At 32.4% G+C, this 26,163-nt stretch overlaps 1 protein-coding gene across 1 annotated transcript; it reads left to right on the plus strand.

Annotated features, from left to right (window-relative positions):
- The first annotated feature begins 297 nt into the window (after nt 1-297).
- LOC143084425 (short-chain collagen C4-like) lies at nt 298-5,273 on the plus strand. The gene is made up of 5 exons (XM_076260794.1): nt 298-374; nt 1,434-1,618; nt 2,494-2,556; nt 4,246-4,482; nt 4,996-5,273. The coding sequence occupies exons 2-5, from the start codon at nt 1,441-1,443 to the stop codon at nt 5,232-5,234; spliced, it is 717 nt and encodes a 238-aa protein (XP_076116909.1). The 5' UTR covers nt 298-374; nt 1,434-1,440; the 3' UTR covers nt 5,235-5,273.
- Nucleotides 5,274-26,163: the final 20,890 nt, after the last annotated feature.

The following is a 26,163-nucleotide window of genomic DNA, read 5'->3' on the forward strand; positions in this document are numbered from 1 at the left end:
AAAATGGTGCATGTCCTCAATATCCAAACCACTTTTACATGTTGGATCAGATATAATGTTAGCTCTAAACAAGTCACAATTTAAAGTTTAGTGATATAGTGTTAGACATATTTTCTTAAATGCTTGACTCAAACTGTGAAGATGCATCCTCTTTCTATTAGAGATATTACGAAGATAGTGTTAGTTGGTTTGAACTATCATTCTGCATACCACTAGATATCTGATATACATATTACATATATGTATAAAAAAAGTCAATATCTAGTCACGCAAACCCCTCATTATACTATATTGTATATTATATAGCACCAGCCGCCGTGATAATGTTGTAGACCTATCATATTGCATTTTCAAAACAGACTAGAAGGAGAGAGGTATGTTATTAACGTTTACTCTACATTTTAAAAGGTAGAAAGAACATTTACACTGAAAAAGTTCACGAAGAAACAATACCAGGCGTATATTGTTGTTCATAGGAGCTGCATCACTTTACATTGAATTGGTCAATTGCATAAACAATACATCGGCATAATACTGTCCTCTGTTATTAGTCAGGGAAATTAATCCTTGACCAACGTTTTTTTTTTTTTATACAATATCATTAAAGAGATGATATACATGGCAATTTTGCATTTTAGAATCATTAAGAATTGTAATTTTGATAATGCATGCTAGTTTTTATTTGAAAAAGTTAAAATATAGACAGCGAGCAACACAAACTCAACCAAAAAGGCAATAGTCTTAGATGCATGATTATTTTATTAGTTGTTAGTGGCTTTGAACTAGCTGTCAGAGTACTCTCAGATCTAGGATCTGTTCATTGTGTCTTTTTGTGTCGGGATGTATAAGTACCCGGCCACGTCCACTTATATGTTTGTCCATCTGATGAGTTAAGCCTTTTTCAACTGATTTTTATAGTTCGTTCTTACGTTGTACTGTTATACCACTGTGCCAGGTTAGGGGAGGGTTGGGATCCCGCTAACATGTTTAACCCCGCCACATTATTTATGTAACTATGTGCCTGTCCCAAGTCAGGAGCCTGTATATTCAGTGGTTGTCGTTTGTTTATGTGTTACATATTTGTTTTTCGTTCATGAATAAGGCCGTTAGTTTTCTCGTTTGAATTGTTTTACATTGTCTTATCGGGGCCTTTTATAGCTGACTATGCGGTATGGGCTTTGCTCATTGTTGAAGGCTGTACGGTGACCTTTAGTTGTTAATGTCTGTGTCATTTTGGTCTTTTGTGGATAGTTGTTTCCTTGGCAATCATACCACATCTTCCTTTTTATATAATACCAATCGAATAAACAGACCACATCTTAGACCAACGAGATAGATAAATGATAAAGTTTAGCTGTTCTAAACTTAACCTTCAATTATTTAGAGGATACAGAATGTCTAAGATAACGATTGTAATTCTTTATGAATTGTAGAATCAATATGTGGTTAGATAATGTGCAATTTGTACTAGTAACTGTAATAATAGTTGTGTACAGCCATGATTGTAAGGACTATGACCTGTCAGCCTCAGATCAGTCGCTGGTTGATATGATGAAACATTACCTTCATACGTCAAGAAAAGAAGAATGTCCACCACAAAGCAAAATACTCAATGCAGGTTGTTTTAATTTTATCAATCATGATGTTTGTTTTATTACCATTTTAATGTTGAAGGAAACGTAAAAATGTAAATTAAAAACAAATTATATTGATTATGATTATAAAGTTGTTTTGAATATACCCATTCGTCACCAAAAACTATATACATCATACAATACTATGTTCGAACCTTCGAATAATTAAAGTAGTTTCATGGTATACTGCATTCTTGGATTGACCAATCACAGTAAAAAAATCGGTGTAGTTATTGGCCTAAATCTGCAAATTTGGAGACAGGTTAGCAATTAAATGGTTAGGCTGTATAATAATGTAAAGAAAACTTGGCAATTTATTGTATAATTCAAAATATCATTGGTTTTGCTTTTAGTATCATTTTTTTTTCAAATGAGCTATTTTAGGGAAGATAACTCTTTTAGTAACAAAGTTATACTGGACAGATAGTGATTTTTTTTTCATGTAGCAAGAAATCAAGTTCGGTGACACCTTTTTCCTTTTTATTTTGTTAAAACATGTTACAAAACCTATCTTTTCACAATTTACTTCAAAATTCTATCTCATAGATTTTTTTTATGCACACATGTTTTTCCATGAACAATCTAACCAAATTTAGGCAATTTTCAACGACTCATAGCTTGAAAAATAGCACGGTGACCCCTATAATACTTTTTGTTATATTTTTGAAAAGAACATATTAAAATCTTCATTCTGGCTAAGTATAAGAAAATTTTGTCTCAAAAAATATTTACTTATGATCTACCTTAAAGTGGTATGCAGCTGTAATTATTCTAATTGATTTAACCCCTTCAATTATACATAAATAACAAGAGGCTTAGAAGTTTTGTTATCATAACTTTCATTTTGTTATATCTTTAGGAGTGACCTATATACGTTGGGGAAAGACAAACTGTCCAAAGGGAGTTGACATAGTGTATACAGGTAATCTAAATTAATTCTTGTATAAGTTTAATTAATTTAGGCTGCTTTCACATTGACCTAAAGTCTGTGTTGTGTTAGTGAAACTCACACATAAACTAAACACAATTATGATCCCATTTGTTAAACTCAGTGTTTACAGGCAGTTTAAATCATGTTTTGTCTACATGCAGTCGAAAGTCAATGTAGGCCTTGTGTAGGTTAAGCGTACACAAAACTAGGCATTTAGAACATTAATTTTACCATGTATAATGACAGTTTTTGTCCATTCGTTTTTGATGCGATTTGTTATTTGATTTTGCCATGTGATTATGGACTTTCCCAATTGATCTTCCTCTAAGTTCAGTATTTTTGTGATTTTACTTTTTGAAAGAAGAAACGATTTTTGAATAAAATTGATACATGTACTTATAACAATTATTAATAAAGTTCTTTACAGAAATATTTGTCATAACTTAATATATGTATTTGTTATAAAAACATTTTACGTAGCTTTATTAACCCCTTATCAAGACTCAATCATCATCATTGCCGAACACATAATTTACTTGAAAAGGTCTTCCCGAATCGACTGGAGGAAAACAGAAATATTTTCCACTGGTCTTTACTCAAACAACGATTCACTCATATATGCATTACTGCAAGTATCTCAAGTATCTCAGATCCGTTAAAATACACTTTAAAAAAATGTTACCCCCTCCCTTTGCCAAATACTATTTAGAGAAAAAAAATACCATTTGAAACAAACAGAAAAGATAGAAATGTAGTCAACATCTTCAACATCCCAATCCTTTTTCTTCGCCTGTAAACACGCTGATGCAGCCTACGCGTACGTTTTTAAATGCGTAATCGAGGAATTTTTAGTATCTGTAAACTACTGCAAATCATCAAAATGGCTTTCATAAAGGAGCAACCACTTAATTACTTTAAAAAAATAAGGGGGGGAGGGGAGGGTCTGAGTCAGATTTTATTCGAGCCAAGGTTTTTATTCACTTATTTTCAATGGTAGCAATCAAATATTTTATTTTCAATATTTAACACTATAATGTAAGGGGAAACTTTGAATTCAGAATATTGTTTTTTATTTTAATCCTCTATATAACCCGAATAATATTTTTTTCTATCATATAGTAGAGCAGAATAGTTTTCAAGGAAAAATCCATCCCCCCTTTTTTTGAAGTGAAGCGGTCGTTCCTTAACTGCTAGAAAAGTTGTCAGAAAATTTGAATTTGGTTTTACGCAATGAACATTTAATAAATGACATATAGTTTACGAGTGTGAATAAATCTTATGTACAGGTAATGAAACAAGGTGCATAGATGTTAACAAATTTAATGTCAAACTAGTGTACATTACAATAAACTAGTTGTAAACATGTTTACTGTACACGGCGTTTGGTGTGAACACGGCCTTAGTTTGTGTCACACTGACTCTAATAACTTTAAATATCGGCAGTAGTGTTTTATATTTGTTTTACGCCTATACTGCCGAAGAAGGATATAAATACTATTTGAAAAACGTAAAATGAAAAATATTTTGATATAATGAACGTGTGAACAAACTCACTTCTGTGATTTAAAAAGCCGACTTGATTGTTTTGAAGGATGTTTGTCTCATTTGAATGATATGGTTTTTTTTCACTAATGTTTTGTTTTACAATTGATATTTTGAACACATTTTTTTTCTTTTCAGGACAAGTCGGTGGAAATCAACATTCATATAGAGGAGGTGGTGTCAACTATCTATGTCTCCCTAATGATCCACAGAACGGACAGCATCAATCATATGACAATGATCAGGTACATGGGGGTGAATATAGACTTGATGCAAAAACTAAACCATCAGGATGGTCAGAAAGTATGGGCGACAAGGAAATACCATGTGCTGTGTGTTATCAAAAACGAAGATCAGCTGTCATGATGATTCCAGGTAAAATGAGTAAAACAATTTCCAAAATGAAGATCATTTTCAAATGCAATTGCAGATACTTTGATACGGATATCATATCCAAAGCACAATACAAATACTTCGTGTTAAATTTTAGAACAAATTCATTTTTAACTCAAAGTTATGTTTTGACATAAGCTTGCAACCAACTTAAAAAGTATGATTTACACAATTAAATATCAAGACGATAATACAACCCCTCACACATAAGTAACAATACCATTATTGACGATGACCTTGTTTTTGCCTATGGGTTAATGATTAAACGTTTCGAAATCCTATTCTTTCTTTAATCTTAGGTAAGAAAATATATAGAAAAAAAATTAATTCACCATTGAACATTTTAATAAAATAACTTTACATACATTTGATAGTAGTGTTTAATCATAGATATCACATGATGTTACTATGATGTTACTATGATGTTTTATATCTAACCAAATCCAGACTGAATAGTAACTATTTATCGTTTTCGTTTAATCCAAAATAATTTAGGTAGACAGACTTGTTATAAAGGGTGGAACTCAGAATATAACGGTTATTTGATGAGCGATCATAAAGGTCACTTCAAAAAGGACTTCGCCTGTGTTGACAAAAATGCAGAACCATTGGATAAGAAAAATGGAAGTGGAAACGGAGCTTTATTTTATCCTCTTCGAACTAAGTGTGGAACTTTAAGATGTCCTCCGTATACTAATGAAGCAGATATTCTTTGTGTCGTTTGTACAAAGTAAAAATATGCTGAAATAAACATTTGTTTTTGCTGAACAATGCCTTAGTCTTAGTTTATTTAGATACATTTCGACAGATAAACTAATGAAAGCTTTAGCTTGATATGCGGTATGGGCTTAGTTTATTGTCTGAAGGCCGTACGGTGACCTAAAGTTATAAATTTCAGCATTATTTTGTCGGTCTCTTTTGAAGAGTTACCGCATTGACATTTACTTCATATTTTCTTTTTTCTAATTAGTCATTGAACGAGGCTGACACGTTTTGTTAAGAAAAGAAAAATATTAATTGTTAATGACCTTTTATAGATAACAGCATTTCAGGTTCAATGATAATAAATTGTTTTCTTTCAAATATTCGGCTTTGAGTGTTCATGATACATGTATTTTGTCATTCAACCACATAATTAATGTACGATGAAGTATGTACTCACACGTCCATTGATTGTAAAATTTGACATAAATTGTAAATAATTATTGTGATAAGTTGGTGTCTACGGTACTGTAGGGCCATACAGTGACTATCACTTCAAGTGATTACTTTGGGAAAGTGTAGTCTTTAAAAAATTCGATAAATAGTTGTGACAGCGATAATCCCGATATTTCATGTTCGATAGATATCTAAACTCGTCAGTTGGAGTCATCAGGCAATGAAAAAGTAACATGTATTCAATGAGCTTTCCTATAGACGAATTGTATCAAGTAAAACTCGCTAATAAATATTTACTGGTACCGTTAATGTTATTACTACCACTACGTCGATATCCCTGCTGATGACATGTATGGCCCTGTTCACATTGACCTAAACTCTCGACCGGTGTTGTGTTAGTGTAACTCACACGTAAACTAAACACAATTACGTACCCATTGATAAAACGTAATGTTTACATGTAGTTCAAATCATGTTTTGTCTACATGCAGTCGATAGTCAATGTAGGGCTTGTGTACGTTAAGTGTACACAAAACTTAGCATTTAGAACTTTAATTTTACCATTTATATTTAAGGAAGGAACGATTTCTGAAAAAAAGATATTTATAACAATTATTAATAAAATATTTTACACAAATATTTGTCTAAACTTGATATATTTATTTGTTATAAAAAAATTAAGGTAGCTTTATTTTACCCCTTATCATTCATTTGAAAAGGTCTTCCCGAAACGACTGGACGTACACGGAAATATTTGCCACTGTCTTTCCTCAAACAACGATTCACTCATAAATGCATTATTAAAAAAAAGTGTGAGATAAATTGTTTTGAATGTCTAGTATCTCAGATCCCTTAAAATACACTTAGAAATAAAAAAATAATAAAAAACATTACCCCCTCCCTTTGCCAAGTACTCCTTGGAGATGAAATACCATTTGAAAGAAACAGAAAAGATAAAAATGAAGTGATTCTTTATATCTCAATCCCTTTTCTTCGTCTGTAAGCACACTGGTAAAGCCTACGTTTTTCAATGCGTAATCGAGACATCTATGGTATCTTTAAACTACTACAAATCGTCAAAATGTCTTTCTTACAGGAGCACCCACTTAACTTCAAAAAGGGGGGGGGTATATTTTTTTTTCGCGCAAACGTTGTATTCATTTTTTTTTTCAATGCCAGCAATCAAATATTTTTTTTTCAATATTTAACACTGTGATGTATGGGCAAACTCTGGATTTAGAATATTTTTATCATCTCTATGACCAGAATTTACTTTTTTTTTTTTATCAAATTGGAGATCAGAATTTGTTTAAAGAAAAATCCATCCACCCTTTTTGAAGTCAAATGGTCGTTCCCTAACTGCTAAAAAAGTTGTCCGAAAAGTTTGCATTCGGTTCTACGTAAATAACATTTAAATGACAAATAGTAAATGTGACATATAGTTTACGAGTGTGAACAAATCTTATGTACAGGTAATTAAACAAGGTTTATAGATGTGAACAAATTTAATGTGAAACCAGTGTACATTACATTAAACTAAATGTAAACATGTTTACTGTACATGGCGTTTTGGTGTAAACACGGCCTTAGTCCCGCAAGGTTTCATAATCACATAAGCTTGTACTACATTAATTAATACATGTTACTGCAATGCATGTAAATACGGATTTTGTAATAATAAAATTTGCCGTAACAACAATTTTGAAAATATTTGAAATCAAGGAATATATCTTCCGCATACAAAGTTCTACTTCCTGGCCAGGCTTTGGCTGTAATTTTTGGCCATGTTTGTTTAAAAAAAGTTATTTTGATTGGTTTGTTATAAGCTTTTGATTTACAAATATTTTGGTCTAAAACATAACTGAAAAGACATTTACTGTCGAAATGCACATCTGGTACAAAAAACAAATAGTACTGTTCATGTTGTTGATACTAAAAAGATATATCCGCTTTTCCATGGAAATCCCAATTGATTTGGTTCTGATTATTTTGTTTTCACCCACTTTTATTTCTTAGATGGTTGGTATATGATATGGTGTTTGATTGCATTGATATCCGCATCGTAAGCGAGAGCCTTATCCCCACTGCTACCGGGGTTAACATTATCAATTGGCAAATCAAGCCATTTAAACTGTACTTTGAAAATGATTGAAATATATGAAATAATTCACTAAAAATCTTGATAAAACTAAAGGGGGGGGGTCTCAACACTCGCAGGTGCGTGTAGCTCACAGCTTGATGATATGAGGGAAAGTAAATGTGTTTTATAAATCACAAGTCTACTACCAATAATTATGCACACTTTTTCGAATTTCGTAAATTTTTCGTTTTTGTACCTTTTCGCATGGACTGGCTCATATAGGTGATATCGGCGAAAGTACCAAGCAAAGCCTATGTATAGTAAAAGAGTGATTTCGTCCTAACTTTTTAAAAAATCAACATATTTTAGATGTGTTTTTTGCAAACTAGATGTTTTGATAGATGCCAAATCCATTTGAAACATCAAATCGTTGCTAAAATATTTGGAATATGGACTTTTTGCTGATTGGTGTATGGTTGCTAAGGGGAGAATTTTAGTTGCTAGGGATAATTATATGTCAATATTTGCATTAGATTATAACGTTGGATATGAAGTATTATAAGTATTTCGATATTTCATTGCTTTTTGGCAATTTCGATTTTTTTGTTTTTTTGTGATTTTGAAAATGATAATTGAGCCAGTCCATGCGAAAAGGTACAAAAAGTCCTTTTGGTAAACTTTACAGGACACGTTATCAAAGTTTGTTATAGTATTTTTGAAAAACGATTTTATCCGAAAAAAAATTACATTAATGTAAACATTCATAAGATTGTCAATTCTATCCCGAATTTGTCAACTAAAACAGAAGAAGACGTAGAAATATCTGAATTTTTGGTATTTGAGCAAGTGTAAAATCATTTGTTCCCCGGACTAGTGCTATACCGACCAGAAACTATAAAAATTTATGACACTACAGAGACAAAAGTCAATAATTTCCGTCAGTTCTACAGGTTTAAAGAAAGTAAGACAACATTTAAACATGAGGGAAAATACAAAAACTATGACATCTTGTGTTTTAGAAATTGAAATTTAAGTTAAGTTATTTAATATTATATAAATCAACTTTAGTTGCACGGGATTCGAACCGTTGCCCGGTTTGATTGCATTGATATCCGCATCGTAAGCGAGAGCCTTATCCCCACTGCTACCGGGGTTAACATTATCAATTGGCAAATCAAGCCATTTAAACTGTACTTTGAAAATGATTGAAATATATGAAATAATTCACTAAAAATCTTGATAAAACTAAAGGGGGGGGGGGGGGTCTCAACACTCGCAGGTGCGTGTAGCTCACAGCTTGATGATATGAGGGAAAGTAAATGTGTTTTATAAATCACAAGTCTACTACCAATAATTATGCACACTTTTTCGAATTTCGTAAATTTTTCGTTTTTGTACCTTTTCGCATGGACTGGCTCATATCATACAGCTTCTATGTATACGAAAGTCACCCTGTTTAATGGGTTGTTACTCCCAAAATACTGTTTTACTTTTCTTACATCTTTATAAGCAAAAGAAATATCTACGAAATTATATTTTAAAATGTTTGTTACATTCTCAGGAAGGTTTGACAGCTTCGAACCGAATTGACAAACTAACAACTAACTAGAGTTATCTATCTTTTATAATTAAAATTTTAGCTTTGTTTTTTATACTCAAAACTAAACTGTTTAGACCTAGCGATTTATATTTGAGATCCATGGGTCCTAATATAGCTTGTAAAATGAGATTAAGGTCAACAGGCAAGGTCATGTTAAAAGGTCGCTTGTTCCTGTATCATATCTGAAACCTATCAGCATATGTATGTTTGTGATGGCAATATAATGTGTTTAGTGTGGAACAATTCTATGACATATTATTTGTGTTATTTCTCCTGAAATATTTAAAATGACAGTTAAATGAATATTGTTTCAATATTGTACAGGATAAAGCCATATGATCTTTTTCAAATATTTGATGACATTTTACCTTAAAATTGTAAAAAGGTAGTGCCCATGCGTAAACGGTAAGTTACCATTTTCTGGACTGTTTTAAACCATCTTTAAACCCGAATTAGCACATTATCTCCTTTATTACACACAAAGGTATATAGAAGCCATAACATTTTGGAATCGGTGTAAATACAGCTATCAATTAAGTCAGAAGTGACTATTTCTAAACTTAACGTATCAAAATATCTCCTAAATTTCATGCAAGAGTATAACGAACCCATATATTTTTTGAATCAGTGTAATTAGCTATCATAATCTGGTATTTGTATTGAGTTTTCATGTATTGTGCCCATGTCTCTTGTCAAATTTTCGTTGACTTATCACTCAAACGTGTAAGTATTTTTTTTAAACATTTTCTGTTGCATACATTTATGTTAATGTACTGATATTTCATTGACTGTATTGCCAACACGGCCTGGCGTAGTGAACAAGATAAATTTATGGTGTCGAATGAATGAAAGTTGTAACAAATTCGCTGAGTAGACACCGACACAAATCATTTGAGTTTTTGTAGGATTCGTTTCGATTTGTTTGATCAGTCTTAAGTTTTCTATGTTGTGTTTTGTGAACTGTGGTTTGTCTGTTGGTCTTTTTTCTATTTTAGCCATGGCGTTGTCAGTTTGTTTTTACTTATAAGTTTCAATGTTCCTTTTATATCTGTAGCATCTCTCTCTTTAAGTATGATAAATGTATGGATAAGAAACAACACTTTCTTAAGTCTATGCGTCCAAAACATTGCGGTTTCGTTAATGAATTCAGCACAGACCTGTCAGAAACATTTTTATGTGTGACAAAACATTAAGGAGACATATTTTGGTTTACATAATGTTGTAACAAGAAACTTTATATTGCAATGTGTCAATGGTCTATTTTAGGCAATTTAAAAAAAAAGCCTTTACATCCATTTGAATCAAAGTAATTTATAATTGAAACCAAAAAGGATGTTTATATCTCCATTGTAGTATGTTTATAAAATTTCAACTCCAAAGCTTTACTCGAATCTCATTACACTTAAAAGTATGATTTAACATTTTTAACTTTACTCAACGGATTTGAATGTAATATCTGGAATGTGTTATCTATTCGTTGGATGTGTTTGAGCTTTTGATTTTAGCATTTGACTAGGGACTTTCCTTTTTTGAAGTTTCCCCGGAGTTCGATATTTTGTGATTTAACTTTTGAAATACATCAATTTGATTGCCTCTTTCACCTTGATATTTTTCCTTTTGACATGACAGTGCATATATATGGGTTGTTCAATAAACTCAGGACATACACGTAAGAACAGTTTCTGCTTGATGATTGGACAAAAAGTTACTTCGCTTATTATTTAGTAGTAGGACACATTTCATTAAACTATTTCAAATTGAAATATTGGAATGTAACTTACTTACTTTTGAAATTGGTGTCTTTCTTGCCGAATAAAGCAGATGTTTCAAACGATGTTAACATGCTGTGTTTGAGCTGGATGGCGATCGTTTGTGACTTCAGAAAAAGCCTTTTTTTATCAGTGTCAAATTATCTTTAAGGTACGGTGTCCAAGAGTTTTAAATTTGTGTGTCAATTGGTTTATATGGCGAGCTGTCTCATTGCCAACCATACCACATCTTCTTAATTTTATACTACCCAATTCAAACAAATTAAATCAAATTAAAAAGAATATGAACACATCTATTCTAGATATTTGCAATTTGTCAGAAGTCTACCTTCTACAAGGAAATGCTCAATCGTTTGTTAAATTTAATATGTTCAGTAATTTTAAAGTATGGACTGGAGTTTTCTTCAGCTCAACTATTTAAGGACTTCGCTTATTCATGAAGCCTAAAAAGAACCATTCTTGCACAGTTCAGTTCAGCATTCATCCTACAAATATATATAAGAACTGTTCACACATATTATCATTGATGGTTTACCCCAACGAAGATTGCTGCTTACGAAGAACATGAAGAAGCTACAAGACCAATTGATGTCATCCCTTAAAATATTTTACAGATCTGATGTAAATTATTTCCTTTTCACAAATACAATTTTTTTTCTAACGAGTTCTTAAGGACCTCCAACTTGCAATTGATCGCAAGCATCCGTAAAAACCTAGCTGTTGGCTATGATCAATTCGCCACATTTTGCGACAACTCACAGACACTTTTATCAGTAAGTATCGTTTACCGCTAGTAAATCATGCGAGACAACACGTCACAACTCGCATAGATCCGTAAAAAATCAATTGAAAAATAATTCACATATCAGATCGATACAAATAACATTAAAAACACTTACAAAAGACACAAAAGACAGATCTTCCTGGTATCTGTGAATAAGACGACAACACACTGGACATAACTGTGAGTACTTGCAGTTACTGAACGCTAAAATCCATAACATCTACTACAAATCATGTAGCTCAGGTTAAGAATATGAATACTTTAGCTTTTCCTGCCAAAATCTGTTTTGTTTTAATTTGGGCGTTTGGTTTTTTATCTTATTGAAGTATATCCCGCCTATCTATTGTGCTGGTTGTTTGAACACACAAAGAAGAATATATTTTATATTGTTTTATTGTTTTTAATACCTTAAGTACATGCGTTTTAATTCCAAGCCTTTTAGATACATGTACCTATGTCAAAAAAATAAGTTTTCTAAGTGTAAGATGTGTCTTTCAAAACTTTTCTATTCCAACATCATGATAATACCATTGCATGTAATGCGTCAAAGCTGTAGGAGTAAAAATCATCCTCTTTTTGGTGTCTTCCCGATTGTCCCACTTTTTGAAATTACAGGTAACTAGAGGCTCTAAAGAGCCTGTGTCGCTCACCTTGGTCTATGTGAATATTAAACAAAGGAAGCAGATTGAAAATTGACTACAAAGTTCAATAACTCCTACAGGGGTCAATTGACCATTTCGTTCATGTTGACTTATTTGTAGATCTTACTTTGCTGAAAATTATTGCTGTTTATAGTTTACCTATATCTATAATAATATTCAATATAATAACCAAAAACAGCAAAATGTCCTTAAAATTACCAATTCAGGGGCCGCAACCCAAAAACAGGTTGTCCAATTCATCTGAAAATTTCAGGGCAGATAGATCTTGACCTGATTAACAATTTTACTTCATGTCAGATTTTCTCTAAATTATTTGGTTTTTGAGTTATAAGCCAAAAACTGCATTTTACCCCTGTGTTCTATTTTTAGCAGTGGCGGCCATCTTGGTTTGATGGCCAGGTCACCGGACACATTTTTTAAACAAGAAATCCCAAAGATGATTGTGGCCAAGTTTGGATCAATTTGGCACAGCAGTTTCAGAGAAGAAGATTTTAGTAAAAGATATATAAAATTTACGAAAAATGGTTAAAAATTGACTTTAAAGGGCAATAACTCCTAAAGAGGTCAACTGACCATTTTGGTCATGTTGACTTATTTGTAACTCTGACCTTGCTGAACATTATTGCTGTTTACAGTTTACCTATATCTATAATAATATTCAATATAATAACCAAAAACAGCAAAATTTCCTTAAAATTAACAATTCAGGGGCCGCAACCCAAAAACAGGTTGTCCAATTCATCTGAAAATTTCAGGGCAGATAGATCTTCGCCTGATTAACAATTTTATCCAATGTCAGATTAGCTCTAAATGCTTTGGGTTTTGAGTTATAAGCCAAAAACTGCATTTTACCCCTATGTTCTATTTATAGCCATGGCGGTCATCTTGGTTAGTTGGCGGGGTCACCGGACACAATTTTTAAACTAGATACCCCAATGATGATTGTGGCCAAGTTTCAAATAATTTGGTCCAGCAGTTTCAGAGGAGAAGATTTTTCTAAAAGATTACTAAGATTTACGAAAAATGGTTAAAAATTGACTATAAAGGGCAATAACTCCTAAAGTGGTCAACTGATCATTTTGGTCATTTGACTTATTTGTAGATCTTTCTTTGCTGAACATTATTGCTTTTTACAGTTTATCTCTATCTAAAATAATATTCAAGATAATAACCAAAAACAGCAAAATTTCCTTAAAATTACCAATTCAGGGGCAGCAACCTAACAACGGAATGTCAGATTCATCTGAAAATTTCAGAGCAGATAGATCTTAACCTGATTAACAATATTACCCTTTGTCAGATTTGCCCTAAATGCTTTGGTTTTTGAGTTATAAGCCAAAAACTGCATTTTACCCCTATGTTCTATTTATAGCCATGGCGGCCATCTTGGTTAGTTGGCGGGGTCACCGGACACAATTTTTAAACTAGATACCCCAATGATGATTGTGGCCAAGTTTGGTTAAATTTGGCCTAGTAGTTTCAGAGGAGAAGATTTTTGTAAAAGTTAACGCAGGACGACGACGGACGACGACGGACGACGGACGCCAAGTGATGAGAAAAGCTCACTTGGCCCTTCGGGCCAGGTGAGCTAAAAAGGTAATGGCATTTTGTTGGACAATTGGGAAGTTTTAAATTTGGGACAATTGGGAATTGTTTTGATAGTGATAATAACTTGTGTTTATAGTTTGAAGCAGTTAATTACAGGTTACTAATCAACGTATTTCATAAAGTATGAAAAAAAAATGAAAAAACAACATTTACCTATTTTACAATTGAACAAATACAATCAAAATTTTAGTCTTAGATGCACGATTTTTTTTTATTGGCTTTGAACTAGCTGTCAGTAACTACGAGTACTCTCAGATCTATTCTTAGTGTCTAAGTGTCTTTATTGTGTGGATGCATAAGTAAGATGGTTTTTTGTTAGTACACCTCTGATGAGATAAGCATATTTCAACTGGTTACAATATGTTTTACATGTTTCATATCAGGGCCTTTTATAGCTGAATATGCGGTATGGGCTATGTTCATTTTTGAAAGCCATATGGTGACATGTAGTTTTTAATTTCTATGTCATTTGGTCTCTTGTGGAGAGTTGTCTCATTGGCGATCATACCACATCTTCTTATTTTTAGTGTAAGTTTGGTTCTTGCAAAGACACTGGAAGTATTTGAAAAAATACAAATATAGATTCTCGGAAAGGTTGATCTTGCAGAATTCAAGACAGCAACTTCGTTTTCAATAAAGAAAGTAGTTGAGTTAAGATGAATCTGACGTTGGGTGTTAGTTGTTTTCAATAGTGCAGAGAATGTTGTATCAATGTCCCCCGACTTCCCTAGTAAAATTGCAAAGACCAGTGTAAACATTTCTCTATCAACAATTTTATAGTCGCCGTCAGCTGAAATTCGTAGCGGTTATCGGTAAAAATAATCCAAACTATCAATCGGGTTCACTCGAGATATAGTTTTTCACATGCCATTCATAAATCGCAAAAAGAACAACCACTACTGACCTACCTTTTAAGTGATCATACTGTAATAATCCTGACCTTCACATTTTGCAAAATATTTTCCATTGTAATTCCGCAATCTTCGTTTCTATGAGGATCATTTGTTTACATATGACATTCGTCACTGTACGCAGTTTCCTGATATGTTCCTTTCATTGATGTTATAAGGTTTCCCGCCCTTTATGCAAATTTTATGAAATTGAACTCGACGGAAACACTTCCGGTAAAAACAATGGCTGATTCCACCATTCAAAATCGTCTATGAAAAAGTGAAGGTCAGGATTATTACAGTGCGATCACTTAAAAGGTAGGTCAGTAGTGGTTTTTCTTTTTGCGATTTGTGAATGGCATGTGAAAAACTATATCTCGAGTGAACGCGATTGATAGTTTGGATTATTTTTTACCGATAACCGCTACGAATTTCAGCTGACGGCGACTATAGTGTAAAATGTAAATGAATTTTTACCTTCTTTTTTTATAATTACATGCATTATTTCTAAATCTATTTACAAACTTTATATAGAAAAAAAAGTTAAAATTACGTTATTGACATTTGTTTTAAACATAACGTAACATAGTTGATATATTTCTTTTATCAAAAATATTACATTTTTTTAAACAAAAATGATTTAAAAACATTTTTGTTTATACTTTTAAAAAATCTATGACAAATGTGCAATAATCAATTCTTGTTTGTTTAGCAAAACAAACAACAGTTACCTTGTTTATTTAAGAACATTTTACCTCATGAAATAATGTTGGACAATCAGAAATTTTCATGTGGGACATTGAGAACTCAAAAAATTTATAAAGTTGGACAATCGGGAAGGAATCCTCTTTTTTAACCAAAACATCAGACGTAACGGTTTGTCACTGAATGAACGATTAAAGGAACTGCCACTGAATAACAAAAATAATGAAAAATAAAAATTGTCACCATCAATAGTAAAATATGTACAGGTCTTAAGTGAGATAGCCTCTAAATAACACGAATAAAGACACATTAAGATTGTCATCATCAATAGTAAAATAGGGACCATAACAATATGTACAGGTCTTACGTGAGACAGTCTCTAAATAACACAAATAATGACAAATAAAGATTGTCATCATCAATAGTAAAATATGTACAGGTCTTAAGTGAGACAGCCTCTAAATAACACGAATAAAGACACATTACGATTGTCATCATCAATAGTAAAATAGGGACCATAACAATATGTGCAGGTTTTATGTGAGACAGCCTTTAAAAAACACGAATAAAGACACATTAAAAAATGATCATCAATAGCCAAATTAGGAACATAACAATATGTCGTAGTCTAACGTGAGACAGCCTTTAAATAAAACGAATAAAGACACATTGAAAATGATGATCAATAGCCGAATCGGGAACATAACAATATGTCATAGTTTTACGTGAGACAGCCTCTAAATAACACGAATAATGACACATTAAAGATGGTCCTTATCAGCAGGCAAATAGGGACCATAACAATGTCCAGGTCGTAACGTAATGAATACGGGAACAGCCACTGAATAACACGAATTATTACAAATTAATGGTCACCAACAACAGACAAATAGGGGCCATAACAATATGTTTAGGTCTAACTTTAATCCTAATAGAATAAAGTTTTATTACGTCGAATCTTATTTTAGAAATTCTTGCAGCAGCACTGAATGTTTATTGTGTCATTTGGTCAGCAATGTCGTAGTCTTATATTTGCACAAATGGGAAGCTATGAGTTTTGAATGTCTCTTTGGTATTTTCCACCTCTTTCTTTACATGTTTTATTGGGACCTTTTTTTAGTATATTCCATTTGCTAACGTCAGATCTTAAATAGAGGGTAACAACTATATGCAATAATGTTATCCTGACTTGAGACGATACCACACTAAGGTACCATAAAGTATAACAACTTATTACGAGGGTCCTAAACTTGCGAAAGGTATATTATCAAATTCATTCAATCCTCGAACGATACACCAAACATCCATCATAATATTTTGCCCGCGTTATACGGCTCAACCTTCAGGTTTTTTTGCACCAGTACAGCAATAAAATTATTGTAATACTCACTTATATCCCATCATTCTACAAAACAGGTCTGCTTCCGGATTACCAATCGAAGTGTCTGCCAAAGGTCCCCAAATGTTGTTGTTATATAGTTCAACTCGTCCTTCGTTTTCTGTATTCGACCCTGCTAGTCGTACACGCACTTCTGGATTCATACATTAGTGGTAATTTAATGGAAACAAGTAATTATGACTGTTTTGTTCCGTTATAATTTATTTTTTACAAAGTTATTGATACGTTTACTGGATCATGGATTCCATAAATCGGTTTTTAAAAACTATTGAAACAAGAAAAAGTACATTTTTTATTTCAGTATTGTGTTTTTTTCTTCTTTCGTAAATCAAACCTTAATTTTATTTGAGCACATACTTTTTTTTGATTATGAGTTGCTTATTTTAATAGTTCGTATCAATATCTATGTAAACAATACCTGCCTATATTAAACACAATTTAGTGAAAATGTAAGAAAACAATCGTCAACTTGGGTGATTGGAACATTATTTCTATAAATGAAGAATCAATGATACTTCACATTTCTCATCCGTAATTATTATATCCTCAACATAATATTTTTCTATTTTTCGTGAATATTGTTTTTTTTTTGGGGGGGGGGGGCAGGGCCATACAAAGTGTTAAAATAAAGTGTACGTACATATAAGCATTTCAGCAGGTCAAGATTTTAATAAGGTCCATAGCGATCAGGTAAACATAATTATCTTTTCAATCTACGCATGCGTGTTACCTTTACCGTATCGGTCCAACATCTTATAGCCATTGCCATGAACACTCTAAGATCACATACACATGATTTTTTCATACTACGCATGCGTGTTGCTTTTAAACTTACTTATTTCCATATCGGTCCAACATCTTATAGCCAATGCCATAGAAACTCCAAGATCACATCCACATGATGTTCTTTCACATCGTTCTCCCAATTCTGTATGCCTACATTGATTAAAATGCATTACGTTCTCGGGGCACGTGATGTTTTGTAAGTACTCTCGTCATGTCCAATGAATTCTTCGAAAGGTAAACGTATTGTTTCCTATAACTCAGACCACCAAACCTTGAGCAATATATAAAAAAGCCAGTTACAAATGGTTTAAAATTTTTGCTATAATATCATGTTTAAGTACATGTACCTACGTTCTGTTTGCGCTTTTGTAAATTCTTATGATAAAAAATTCACGGATATTAAAACATGTTTCATAATTATGATTAAATTAAACCACAAAACAGATCACCGTGAACTTGTCGTGACTAAATATATCGAGAGAATACTTTTTTTGTAGACAAACAAAAAAAAAACAAAAATTACAAAATTCCCACCGGCTCTTTCCTTTAACAATGTTAGCTGCTTTTGGGACATATTATATAAACATTATAGAAAACTCTACAGACTTTAACACAACATATGATTTTTTGTTAAGGGGTCTGATATTCAGTTTGACAGTTTCAGACAAACTAATATTTGAACTTTTCAAAATTATTTTATTTATGCCTGAACATTATGGCCCATTTTTTTATCTGTGAAAAATAGAAAGAAATGAATTGGCAGGTATATGCAAACAAGTTATACACTGTCCAAACTAGGTACTTCATTTGTAGACAACGAAAATCAAAGAACGATAACTGTGTATCCGGACTAATTGCCTTTCGGGTGAAAAATTCAAATTATAAACAGAACTGTATTCCAGGTTTAAATCCAAGAAAGGCTCTCAGTTTAAACATATTTTATTTGTTAAAGTACGAATTGGATAAGACACAAGTCAAACAGACTTATGAAGTCTTCTCCATTTAACATTTATAGCAATACAATACAAAAATATATGTATGAGCATGAATGTATAGAATGGTATATCTATTTAGTATATATATAAATATAAAAATGGATCAAAAGACGGAAAATATAACAATAAAAAAACAAATAGTAATAAAAAAAAACAAAACACAAACAAAAAAAAAACAAAAAAAAAAACAAAAAAAAACGAAAAAATAAAAAGGACAAAAGGCTCTCATCTCTCGTGGATCGTTTATTTATCATATCAAAACATTACTATAATATTATTTTAATCGCACTCTCTCAACTGTTTCGTGCCGAATACAGAAAAAAAAACCAAGTTGATCCGTTTAAATCTTGATCTTGTATTGTTTTTTTTATTTTTATTAAAGCTTAATTTGTACTACAAATATAGTAAAATTTCAGTACAAATTATGAATTATTTTTCATCCCGGAAAAAGCCCTTTATTGTTATAGCATGTGACGTAACGATAATCAACATTGCACGAGATATCACAATATATCACTGTGTTATTGTAGGTAGTAGGGTAAATAAATCACATGTTATTTTTTTATTCGCATATAATTATGTACCTGAAACCAATTGTGTGACAAAGTGCATTCACTTCTGACGACTTGTTGATTCCGTTGAAGCACACAAAACCCCAGTGGCCATTGAAGAACACTTCAACAACACCTTCGCGTAAGTTCGTGAGATCCATGCCTGGTACTTTCACTGTCAATCGAACTAGTACATCTGGAACTAAAGTCAGTACTTCATGTTTTTTTATCATTATATTTCATAACTACAACAAACTTAATATAATAGTTCTGAAACATTGTTTACATGACCAATACAATACTACCTAAAATAGAATTAACCCTTACTTTTTTAAAACCAATTTCGACTATTGAGATGGCTTACAGGAACTCTTGTAGTGTACATGAGAAAATTGTTATGTTTAGATATAGGAAGATGTGGTATGAGTGCCAATGAGACAACTCACCATCCAAGTAACAATTTATAAAAATAAACCATTATAGGTTATGGTACGGCCTTCACCACGGAGCCTAGGCTCACACTGAACAGCAAACTAGGACGAGTCCACAAATAACTAGTGTAAAACCATTCAAACGGGAATTTTGCATATCTTTCCACTTGACCGGATTGTTTGTTTTTCGTAAACGGTGTTTCGTTAAATATCTATAATACTAAAATTACGAGGTCCAATTTGTCAGCCGTCATCACGTAAAAACGACGAATCACAGAATTCAACTTTATATATAACTAATATAGTACAAAGGTGTAGATTAAAAATTACACCACTCCAGGCCCTTTTGTTTTCCACGTAATTAATATTGCCAATAATTAAGAAGTTCCGGTTCGAGTCCGCTACCGATACCAATAGTATATTCACCTGTTACCTATTACCTTATCTGTACGTTCCGCATCTGACAAGCGCACCACCAAACGTTGCATTCAGGACTAATATGCTATATACACGGGTCATAACCACAGGGTTGACACTACTAAATTGTCAAATTGTTACCTATTGTAGTATTTTAATCAGTAAGACTTTCTAAGATAACAATACGAATACTAAAAATCTGGACTAAAAATAAGGCGTATAGGTACAGTTTTCAATTTGTTAGTGGGCATGACGTAAAACAGCAAAGCAAAGAATTCAACTTTATTTATAACTTATATAGGACAATGCTGTTGATTAAAAAATACTCCATTCCAGGACCTTTTGTTTTCAAAATAATTAATATTACCAATAACTGATAAGTTCCAGTTCAACAAGTTCAAACAGAAAGACTTGAAAGCAGAGAAAAACTGTGTATCTTATAATCGACATGACTTTATCAGATGACATGTACAATACTAATACTAAAATAAGGCTTGCGCATAGTTGTATACTTTAATTCAGTCACGGACCCGTGATATCACGGGTGTGTTCTAGTATTTAATTTAAGATAACAAAAACAGAGCTTATAACATCATATTTACGCATTTGATATTAATTAGATCTGTTGGGTTTTTTTTAGACGAAGGATAGCTATTGTTCGCTTGCGAAACGGTAGACAGTTGAAATTTGGAAAGTAAAATCTTTTATTTCCAATACAAATAACCTTCCTTCATAATGAAAATAAGCAAATGGTGGTTGTTTGAATTTCAAGTCAACCTAAATGTTCAATTGGTCAACTTGTTTGTAAAGAAAATAGACAGCGGTTCAAGAGCAAATATAAAACATATAACAAAGGCGATGAATTATATAAAAACAAATGAAACAAATAAAAGAATTGATAATTGATAGAAGCTATCAGATTAAAAAAAACTGATTAACTTATCGTGCTGTGTAAAGAATTTAACCGCATTTTGAAGTAGTCAGCATGAAGCACTTGTGATGTAGTGTCATTATGAAATGTACAAAATATGAAGTGATCAAAACAAGGGTCCAAAGACATGGCATGATTTAACAATAATGTTATATTCTAAAAATATAAAATACTGTTTGATATGATACGAAACAGATGTAGATACAAGATAAAAGAGGGGCGAAAGATACCAGAGGATCAGTCAAACTCAGAGATAGAAACTGATAACGCAATGGCTAAAAATAAAAAAAAAGACAGACAGACAAATTATAGTACACAAGACGCCACTGAGAAAACTAAAGACTAAACTTACAAACACTACTAAAAACTAAGGGTGATCTCAAATGCTCAGGAAGGGTAAGCAGATCATGCTTCACATGTGCCACCCGTTGTGTTGCTTATGTTCTTACGCACAAGGTAACTATTCTATTCCGGTAGGTTACATTCGTGAAAAGGGAACGGGATTGTAGTAACGACATAAGTTACATATCCGATACCATCTGTGAAACGGATATTCCATAGCGGTCGCTAGGGATGATTTTAACTTCATCAGTTGTTTTGAAAGCTTCCTTGTGAAAAGCATCCCTTTATCCAGTAAATGATAGGAAATATAGGCTTTAGAATATCGTGTTAATTTGGAGATATTTATTCTGTATGTAGGTACTGCTGCAATGTTGCTTCATAGAAATGGAAAGTTCACAATTGGGATCTAAATCATCTCTTTTGTCGTAAAGCTTTGTTTTCAATCGACCCTAATTGTCAATTTCTCGGTGTAAGTCAATATATTAGACAGACTTAACTGTACCTTTTGAATCCTTTATCTCTGGTTCGATGGGATAGATGCGTCCAACATAGTCACCAAATTTCAATAATTTAATGAGAGAACATCGTCTTTATATCGGAACTAAACGTCAAATGATATTTCCAACTTTTTATCTTTCTTCCTCAGTCCTGTATAAAGCCAGCCTCATAACAAAAACGGAACAATTTGACAAGAAGAAGGGCACGATTGGTTCCCATGGAATGCCGATAGTTCGTTGAAAAACACGTCTTTCAATGCAAACGTAACATATATGTTGTCAATTAAGAAATCAAGCATCTGGATAATGTCAGTTTCAGATAATCTTTTGTTTGAATCAAAGTGATTCTTTACAAAGTAGGACTAATTCTTCCCTAATACAGGATACGCGTATCTGAGTTGGCTTTTCTTTTTTTATATAACAAAGCAATCCCAACTCTTTCAGTTTGTCAATAAATAAATAGATACTTGTAATGCCTATATTTACTTCATTTGAACCATGGTGGATAGTTGTCTAATTGACAATCATGCCACATCTTCACATTTTTATCAGATATTGCAGTATTACATACTTTCTATAGGTTGTAATCTACACGTTACTCCAACCAGAAACATACAGTCGGTCTTCGGTTCCGGGCAGTCGCACTGACTTATATCTGTAGCATTCGGAGAGCATCGGAGTCAAAATATACACATACGATGTCGATTTCGTCTTGAGGTAAGTAGTATTTCAAACACGGGTTTGTCATCTATCAAGCAATTGCGTGGTACTCCTCAATACCTGAATAGACAAACTATTTATTATTTTACAAAATGGCAAATTGTGCTAAAAAAATCAAATAATGAGATATTGTATGATTGCCAGTGAGACAATTATCCACAAACGACAAACTAATGTTCATCAATTTATATGTTAGCAACTTAAGGTAACAGTCGGGCGCAAATATACAATGCATAACAAGCTTTAATATAACCTCGACATTTAAAAACAACGTTAATCAATTCAAACTAGAAAACCAACAGCCTGATTTATGTACAACCAACAAGCTAAACATAACCAAATATAGTAAGAAACTGATTGACAAGTTCCTGACTTTATAAAGGCACATATCGAATTGAGCGGTGTAACACAGGCTAGGCGCACAACCATCTAAATATGTACATGTAAGTCATAAGGAACTGTAAATATGTAAAGATGATTATGTTGCAAACATAATTCTAATGGAATTATTTATATATCGATGGTTCTGATTTGATGACAGTAAGCATACAATTTTCTATCTTCTTGTCTGTGACTTAGGAAGCCGACATTTTGAATTGCGGAGTGCATTGAGATGTAACTTCTACAAGCCATTATGAAATTTTGTTACATTTTGAATCGGTCAAGAAGCCAGAAAACTCCTAGTGTTTACGTTTGACGCCCGAAGCATACCAGTGACGTCATCTGGTTTAGGTGCCATAGAAGTTAACCTCTTTTCTTGGAATGATATTTTTTACTGAAATAATGATTGAAATTGAATTATGTACGTGTTTTGCATAAGAATAGAGATAACTGTATTGTATTGGCAGCTTTGCTAAGCGTCGCAAGGTAAACAAAAGTTTCAAAAGTAAGACTTTCAATGGACGTCCGCAAAGCTTCAAACACAATATAGTTATATCTCAAGTTGTATATTCTACAAGAATTATATCAAATGGTATACATACGGATATCCAAGTGATCTACACACCAAGGATGCCTCTATTGTACTGAAGCCCCGGAAGTCAAACCGATTCCATTTGTTTCCTTGGAGAACTTCAACAAGTCCTTCTCCTTCCTATGTATAGGATTCCAGTCTAGTGGTGGTTAATACTGATTCTAGAATTCATATAACTATTATCGTTTCGAGTTATATTATCTGATGACCTTTATTTTACACTGAGGTGATACATAGGATAGTTTTTTGATAATTGAAGGGTAAAATTTGTTAATATAAACAGTAAAATATTTTCTCCAGTCCAATTTTTACGTTTCAGAACAAATCAAATCGATAAAATGTAAAGAGGGAATTTAAAATCTGACTGTCATTTTTCTTACTATTTGGGTCTGTAGTGTTGACCGGAATATATCCTGAATATTGAATGGTTTGTCAAAGGACTCAAATAATGTTTTTCTATGTTGTGATGTTATGCTATTGTTTCAGAAAATGGGAGAAGGTTTGGATCCATTAAAAGGTTTAACTGCTGCAAATGTTTGCACCTGTCCTAAGTCAGAAATCTGATGTACAGTAGTTGTCGTTAGTTTATGTAATTTGTACTTGTTTCTCGTTTATCGTGTTTTTTTTTTTTTGTTTTTTTGTTGTTGTTTTTTTTATATATAGATTAGACCGTTAGTTTTCCCGTTTGAATGGTTTTACACTAGTAATTTTGGGGCCTCTTGTAGCTTGTTGTTCGGTGTGAGCCAAGGCTCCGTGTTGAAGGCCGTACATTGACCTATAATGGTTTACTTTTTTTAAATTGTTATTTGGATGGAGAGTTGTTTCATTGGCACTCATACCATATCTTCCTATATCTGTCATGGTAAAGAATGAAGCTGATAAAGCAAAATTCTTTTTTTCTTTGGCATTTTCTTCAAAAGACAATTCGTTGAATCTTTAAAGTGTGCTATTTTTTTTTAATGATCAGTCTACTAATGAATAAACCCAAACAAAGGCATTACTATTGAACAATAAAACAAATTATATCAAATTTAGATGACGTGAGCCGACAAGCATTGATAAATAAAGTCTCCTAAAAATGTACCAATAAGCAGTAGATAACGCTGTTAAATCTTTGAAAATTATTAGCAATATACCCAAAAAGATAAGCATATCCTGTTATGCATGTATCCCCTTTCATATCAGTCCTATACATTTTAAAATGTCTAATTAGAGAATAGGACTTAATTGACAAATTTACATTCAAGACAACAGTTACGTGAAAAAACATGTTTTTTTTCATATTCCTATTTACCTTGAACAGAAACTTTAAATTGTCTTTCAAAGACAGTTGATCCTCCCGCATTTACACGACATCTAAAAATTCCAGAGTTTGAAGCTTGCGTATTTCTTATCAAAAGTTTACTCTTGTATTGCTGATTTGGCCATTTCCTTAATCTTATCGAATATCTGTTAACCTCACTTGCGTTGATTGTGGTTTTTGTAGATGTTATGCTATCCTTCCTCTCCCACTGTCCGTCAATAAAAAAATAAACACTGAAGAACCAATTTATCATTCAAATTAAAAATACAAAACTGAAACTGATTATTTGAATCTTTTTGAATGACATTTAATACATAGTATATATAATGAACAGAGTAATTGAAAGTAAAAAGTCATACTATATGGTTAAAAAAACAAATTGTTGTGCATCATACTTTCAAAATATTCATAATAAAAAAATAAAAAACGACTTAGTAAAGAACATTTATCTTCACTGACCGACTCTTACACTGTACTCCAGGTGTTAAAGTCCTGTACCAAGTCAGGAATATGGCCATTGTTATATTATAGTTCGTTTCTGAATGTGTTACATTTTAAAGTTGCGTCGTTTGTTTTCTCTTATTTTTTAGTGTAAATTCACATTGCGATAAGACGGGTCACGGTACTTGTCTATCCCAAACTCATGTATTTGGTTTTGATGTTATATTTGTTATTCTCGTGGGATTTTGTCTGTTGCTTGGTCCGTTTCTGTGTGTGTTACATTCTAGTGTTGTGTCGTTGTTCTCCTCTTATATTTAATGCGTTTCCCTCCGTTTTAGTTTGTTACCCCGATTTTGTTTTTGTCCATGGATTTATGAGTTTGAACATCGGTATACTACTGTTGCCTTTATTTAAAAATACAAATTTAAATATCAGTTATAAGTAAAGGTAATATGTAGACCGAGTGTGTCTTTTGATGCATTTATCAAATGTAGAATGTTATAAATATTTTGTACGCAAACTCTGTCTGTGTCATGAATATGAATGTATAACTTACATGTATGTGCAAAAATAATAACATAGATTTGTTTTATAATATAGTCCACCGTTTATCACAGGTGT

This window comes from Mytilus galloprovincialis, chromosome 7 (genome assembly GCF_965363235.1).
Source record: "Mytilus galloprovincialis chromosome 7, xbMytGall1.hap1.1, whole genome shotgun sequence".
Taxonomy (NCBI): Eukaryota; Metazoa; Mollusca; class Bivalvia; order Mytilida; family Mytilidae; genus Mytilus; species Mytilus galloprovincialis.